Source organism: Arachis stenosperma, chromosome 4 (assembly GCF_014773155.1).
Source record: "Arachis stenosperma cultivar V10309 chromosome 4, arast.V10309.gnm1.PFL2, whole genome shotgun sequence".
Lineage (NCBI taxonomy): Eukaryota > Viridiplantae > Streptophyta > Magnoliopsida > Fabales > Fabaceae > Arachis > Arachis stenosperma.
The window spans coordinates 95,456,583-95,463,050 of NC_080380.1; the positions used below are offsets into that span (position 1 = coordinate 95,456,583).

The window sequence follows — 6,468 nt, forward strand, 5'->3', positions numbered from 1 at the left end:
ATTGGGCCCCTCATTGGGGTGGTTGATGACTGTAGTGTCTCAGCTTGTCCCCCCTCACTGTGATCTTCCTTTTAGTGCCTTGATGCTCAATTTCAGCATGCTCTAGTGAGAGTATTTTGCTGACAGTGTAGTAGTCATCAGCTTGTTAGCTTGTTCCCAACTATTGGTAAATTAACTGTACTTTATCACCTTTGGAAAACCCCTCAGTTGGAATCTTCTTGTTCTTCCACCCCTTCTGAGTCTTTTTCTTACTTTTATTTCTTCTTTTTGTTGATCCTTTTTCTTTGATAGTGGACTTTATTTTGGGATTTTCCTTCTCAGTGGTCAACACTTTAATTTCTTCTTGAGTTCCTTCATCACTCTGCACCGTCTCATTCTCTTTTTCTCTTGCTGTGTTGTCTGTTTCTTGCTTTGGAAGGTAATTACTGGTTGTCTTGTTGATTCCTTCCTTCCACTGCAAGTCTTCCTTGTCAGTTTCCATGCAATTCTTCTTTTCATCAATGAGCTATATTTCTGGAAATACATTCAGAGTGATGCTTTCATCATGCATTCTGAGGGTCAGCTCTCCTTGCTCCACATCTATAATGGCCCTAGCTGTGGCCAAGAATAGTCTTCCAAGTATAATAGAATCACCTTCATCCTCATCTGAGTCTAAGACCACAAAGTCTGCAGGGAATATAAATTTGTCCACCTTAACTAGAAGGTTTTCAATCACACCCCTGGGATAGATCACTGACTTGTCCACTAATTCTAGAGACATTTGTATTGGCTTCACTTCCTCTATGCACAGCTTTCTCACCAGAGAAGAGGGCATCAAATTAATACTAGCCCCTAAGTCGCACATTGCCTTGTTGATGACCATATTGCTGATGGTACAAGGTAGAAGGAAACTTCCAAGATCTTCAAGTTTGTGTGGAAGCCCTTTTTGAATTAATGCCCTGCATTCTTCAGTGAGCAGCACTGTTTCCTTCTCTTGCCAACTCCTCTTTTTGTTGATGAGCTTTTTCAAGAATTTTGCATATAGAGGCATCTGCTCTAATCTCAGCCAGGGGGATGTTGATCTCCAGTTTCTTGAAGACTTCAAGGAATTTAGGGAAGTGTTGGTCCTTTGTCTCTTTGTTGAACCTTTGGGGATATGGCAATGGAGGTGTAAAGTTCACTCCCTGCCTGTGATCCTTGGTTGGTTCTTCCATTGCTTCCTTCCTTTTTATTGAGATTTATGGTTGGTCTTCCTTTTCTTGAGCCTGCTTGCCTGTTGTCACTTCTTTGCTGGCTTCCTCTTTCTCAGCTTGCTTCTTATCATTTTCTTTTAGCTTATTGGTTGCTCCATCTTTCACCAAGATCTTTCCACCCCTCAATTGTATAGCTTTGTACTCTTCTTTTGGATTAGGAATGGTGTCGCTTGGTAATGAGCTTGATGGTCTCTCAATAGCAATTTGCTTAGAAAGCTGTCCAATCTGCCTTTCCATATTTTTCATGGAGGCTTCTTAATTTTTGGTTGTAAGCTCTTGGTTCTTCATCATTTTCTCAATCAAGAGCTCCAAGTTGGTGATCCTCTAAGAGTCTTGTGAGATTGGTTGGTTGTGAGATGTTGAGGATTGATGGTAAGTGTTTTGATTGGTGGCTTGGTTATTAGATGGATGATGGTTGGAGGTGGGGTAATTGTTTTGGGGTTTTCTGTAGGAGTTTTGGTTAGTGTTCTGCTGGTTGTTTCTTGGGTAGTTTTGGTTTCAATTTCTCTGTCATGGTTATTGGTTCTGGTTGTGGCTATCTCCCCATCTAAGGTTTGGGTGGTTCTTCTAGGATGGGTTTTAAGTGTCACCATAAACTTCACTTGATCCAAAACCTTGATTATGCACATATTGAATTTGTTCTTGCTGTTGATCCTCTTGATTCTCTTTATTCTACCCCAAGGGGTTGATGGTTGGCTTGTGACATTCACTGATACAACTTGTAAGCTATCAATCCTCTTAGCTATTTGTTCAAATTGTTGCTGAATTTGCTACTGCATCACTTTGTGTTGAGCCAAGATTGTGTCCACTCCTTCCAACTCTAGCACTCCCTTTCTCTGTGATGGTTAGCGTTGCCTTTGGTGAGCAAAGAAATATTGATTGTTCGCCACCATATCAATGAGATTTTGGGCCTCCTCTGCAGTCTTCATGAGTTGCAAAGAGCCTCTAGCTAAGTGATCTAGTGCTTCTTGAGCCTTCAAAGTGAGTCCTTCATAGAAGTTTTGAAGCTTGTCCCATTCAGTGAACATGTCTAGTGGACATTTCCTGAGCAAAGCCTTGTATCTCTCCCATGCCTCATATAGAGATTCAGCATCCAATTGTGTGAATGTTTACACTTCAGTCTTTAATCTAATAATCCTCTGAAGTGGGTAAAATTTGGCAAGGAACTTGCTCACTAGATCTTCCCAAGTGTTAATGCTCTCTCTTGAAAATGTCTCCAACCATTGAGTAGCTTTGTCTCTAAGGGAAAATGGGAATAGCAATAGCTTATAGATGTTAAGATGCACACCATTACTTTTGACAGTATCACAAATCCTTAGGAAAGTAGATAAGTGTTGGTTTAATTTGGATCTTCAAGTGGCCCTCCTCCAAAAGAACAGTTGTTTTGGACCAATGTGATGAGTTGTGGCTTTAATTCAAAGTTATTTGCATTGACATTTGGGGTAAGGATGCTACTCCCACAACGTCTAGGATTTGTAAATGTATAAGAAGCCAATACTCTCCTTAGTAGTTGACCATTGTTGTTGTCCACTCCTACTGGTGGATTTGTTGGATTTGTTGAGTGTTCCTCCATCTCTTAGAATTCTTCTTCTGAATCATTTTCTCCAACAATGCCTTTCCCTCTTTCTGCTCTTCTTAACCTCCGAATGGTTCTTTCGTCAGTTTCAGAGAAAGTAGGGATAGCCCTCCTTGTACCTAACATACAAACAAAACACAAGAAGCAGACAAAACTAGAAAACCAGTAGTACTTCAATCTATTGCTAGAGTGAAGTTTTGGTTAGCTTAAGCAAAAATTCAAACAGTTAATGTGTTAGTCAAAAGAAAATAAAAATGCTTAATCTAGATCACCACCTCACTTAATCATTGTCAATCTATTTCAATCCGTGACAACGGTGCCAAAAACTTGATGGTGTGGAAGACGATCCAACACAAAACTTACTGGCAAGTGTATCGGGTCGCATCAAGTAGTAATAACTCACATGAGTGAGGTCGATCCCACAGGGATTGAAGGATTGAGCAATTTTAGTTTAGTGGTTGATTTAGTCAAGCAAACAAGAGTTGATTTGAGTGATTTGTAATTGACAAAAGCTAAAGTGCATGAATTGTAAAAGGAGAGGGGAAAATTACAGTGAATTAAGGAGAACAGAAAGTAAAAGTGCTGAATCTTAAAGAATAAGTAAAGTAAATAACAGAAACTTAGAGTGCAAGAAATGTAAATTGCAGAAGCTTAGAGTGCAAGAAATGTAAATTGCTTGAATATTAAAGGGCTCATGGAGCTGGGATTGCAGAATCTAAACAAAGAAGAGTAAATTGCAACAAGTAGAAGAGTAGAAGATGAATTGAATTAAAATAGATCTCAAACAGAAAAGTAAATTAGCTTGAAGAAGCATTCAGCAGATTAACAAAAATGAAATTGCAGATCTCAGGGTCAAGAGACTTAAAAACTAAGTCTAGATCTCACTACCTTCCTTGATCCAATTCAGAAGACGATTTAAGAGAATTGAAGATGAAAATTAGTAAAGAAGAACACAAATCCTTGAATTATGCAGTAAAATGGACAAAGAGATCTCAAGATGAGATTGAGACAGAATTTCCTCAATTCTTTACACTCAAGACTCAAGCAAAGCTTTGTAGAAAAGAAAACAAGAATACCCAGAGGAAGAGAACTCAATTCTCCTTCCCAATTCAATTAAAAGAAAATCAAAAATTAAAACAGAAGCAAAAAATGAAAAAGTTCTCAAATTAAAATTCAAGAAAAAAACTCCAAAAAAGGTCTTTTCTACATCTCATTAACACCTATTTATACACTTCCTAATTTGGATCTATGAATTTGGGTGGGCTCTAAAATTTGGTGAAGAAATGAATTAAAATAGATTTTTGATGAATTTTTGGCCCATGGAAGTTGCTCCCAGGGCAAGGCTCGGGTGTCACCAAGAGCCGAGCTTGGTGCCTTCCTTGCCAAATTGTTGCGCGCCTTTCTTCTTGTGACCAGGAAGTAAGGCTCTTTGCAAGAGCTCTAGGCTCTTGGCAAGAGCTTTGCTTGCTTTTTGTCCTTAGTGAGGGTCCAAGGTTTGAGCCTTTGGGAGAGCAAATGATGGTCATTCTTCTTGGCAACAAAGTTGCGCCTAATGCCTAGCTTCCTTGATGCCCTTGGTTCGATCCTTGGTTAGTGAAAACAAGCCAATTTTGGCTTGTTTTTCTTGTGAGGTAGCGCTGCACCCTCCCCCTTGGTCTTGAGTTCGAAACTTGTGGAGTGCATTGGCAAGCTTTTCTTCCTTGAATTTCTTTGAGACATGCCCGATAAAGCTCTTGGTAAAGCTCTTGGCAAGAGCTGAGCTTTGAAGTTTGCCTTGCTTCCTCCCTTAATGTAGCGCTCGGTTCTTGTGGAGAGCCTAGCTCTCCCGTTGCTTGGACTTTGGCCTTTGAAGTAAAGCTCTTCACAAGAGCTCTAGGCTCTTGCTCCTTGCACGCCAGGCTTTCTTTCTTTCTTCATTTTCTTCACCTACAAGTAATCAAAACAACCAATCAAAGTATCACAAAATTCACAAAGCTTAAAATTCATTTAAAAACTAATTAATTTTAGCTTAAACCTCATAATATTGTGTCAATTAAAGGGTGGTTGATTGATTCAGTAAAACCATGCAATTCCACTCCAAATTACTTACTTACAATGCAAGAAAGTGCATAAAACCTAATGAAACAAGTGAAAAATGCTTGCAAAGCTAGTATATGATGACTTGTCATCACGAGTATGCAAATGTTACAAATAGAAGAAAAGAAAGGGAATAAGGATGAGAGGGGAAGAAAGTGGGAAAAGAGGAGCAAAGAAGGAGAAAGGGGAGAGAAAAGGAGAAGAATGGAGTATGCAAAGCGATGCGTACGCGTGGGTGAGCAAGAATCTAAGTGATGCGTATGCGTCGGTCACGCGTATGCGTGACCACTGATTGTGCTAAAAGCACAATACCAGCACCAAGGCAGCACAACTCTTGGCCAAATCACCCATTAATGCCGATTTTTCATCCACGCGTACGCGTCGCTGATGCTTACGCGTGGGTTAACTAAAATACGGGTGACGCACACGCGTCGCCCACGCATACGCGTGGGCTGGCTCGTGCACAAGGCACCCTTTCTGCACAGCTCCCGCGTAACCTTCTGTAAGGTTTATCGTCGCATGTGATGTGTGCGCGTGGTTCACGCGCACGCATGGAATGCACTTTTCTCTCTTTTTTTTATATGCAGATGCAAATGCAGACTATATGCAGTAATAATGAGAAGAGTCACTAAATAAAGCTAAGAAAAGAGAAAGAAACAATCATACCATGGTGGGTTGTCTCCAACCTAGCACTTTTAGTTATTGTCCTTAAGTTGGACATTTGGTGAGCTCCTTGTCATAGTGGCTTATGCTTGCACTGATCCAGGAATCTCCACCAATGTTTGTACTTCCAATAGCCTCTGCGATCCCAAACTAGGCGTAAAGAGCCTTCAAGCAAGTCAATGTAGGTGACAAGTCCCCAAGAGTATTGATTGCTGGAATGAATTCCGGCGTTCCAGACCTTGCTTTTGCACCCATCTTCTTGTTGATCATCATTTTTTCATCCGGGTGGCAAGCAATCTGAATTTTCACTGAAGCGGCCAAACAACTTCCTAGACCGATTCAATTGATCTCTATACCAACCTTTTCATTTCAACTTGGAGCATACAACCATATTGAACCTTGCGTGATAACTTCTACCAATAACCATCTTCCTCTTACGCTTAAAGCCACAAAGAACTCTAAGTTGACCAACCGTTTCTAGTAAACCATATTCAAGTGGGAAAGTAGAGGTTAAGGATAAGAATTTTACCCACTTGAACGTTGTGTTGGATGGTAACGGCTTCGGGGGAGGTGTTTCTGATGATCTTGCAAGCTCCACTCCCTTGTGTTCTTCCTTGACAACTTCCACCTCTTTGCAAGCTCCTTCAATTTTAACCTCTTCCTCTTGGTAGCTTTCTTCCAATTCAATCTCTTCTTCATTGCTTACCAAGGGCATGGGGGGTTGTGCTTCTTCTTCATTAATCTCTATTTCTTGATTAACTTCTTCAAAGTCTTCAACCATGATATGCCTTGGAGGTTGTACACCCTCCTCAGCATCAATTTCAAATGTCTTGGAAGGAGGCTCTATGACTTGACTTTCCTATGGAGGTTCCGCATCTTTTAAGTCTTCAACCACTTCCTTTTCTGTGATAATTTCAGCTT

At 40.4% G+C, this 6,468-nt stretch overlaps 1 protein-coding gene across 1 annotated transcript; it reads right to left on the reverse strand.

Moving 5' to 3' along the window:
- Positions 1 to 505: 505 nt before the first annotated feature.
- LOC130975215 (uncharacterized) lies at positions 506 to 1,030 on the reverse strand. Its single transcript, XM_057900034.1, has one exon. It carries the CDS (start codon positions 1,028 to 1,030, stop codon positions 506 to 508), a length of 525 nt encoding a protein of 174 aa, XP_057756017.1.
- Between the last annotated feature and the right edge of the window lie 5,438 nt (positions 1,031 to 6,468).

Excerpts from the sequence above, each read along its gene's own strand:
- LOC130975215 (XM_057900034.1), bottom strand. The coding sequence starts at position 1,030 with ATGCCTCTATATGCAAAATTCTTGAAAAAGCTCATCAACAAAAAGAGG.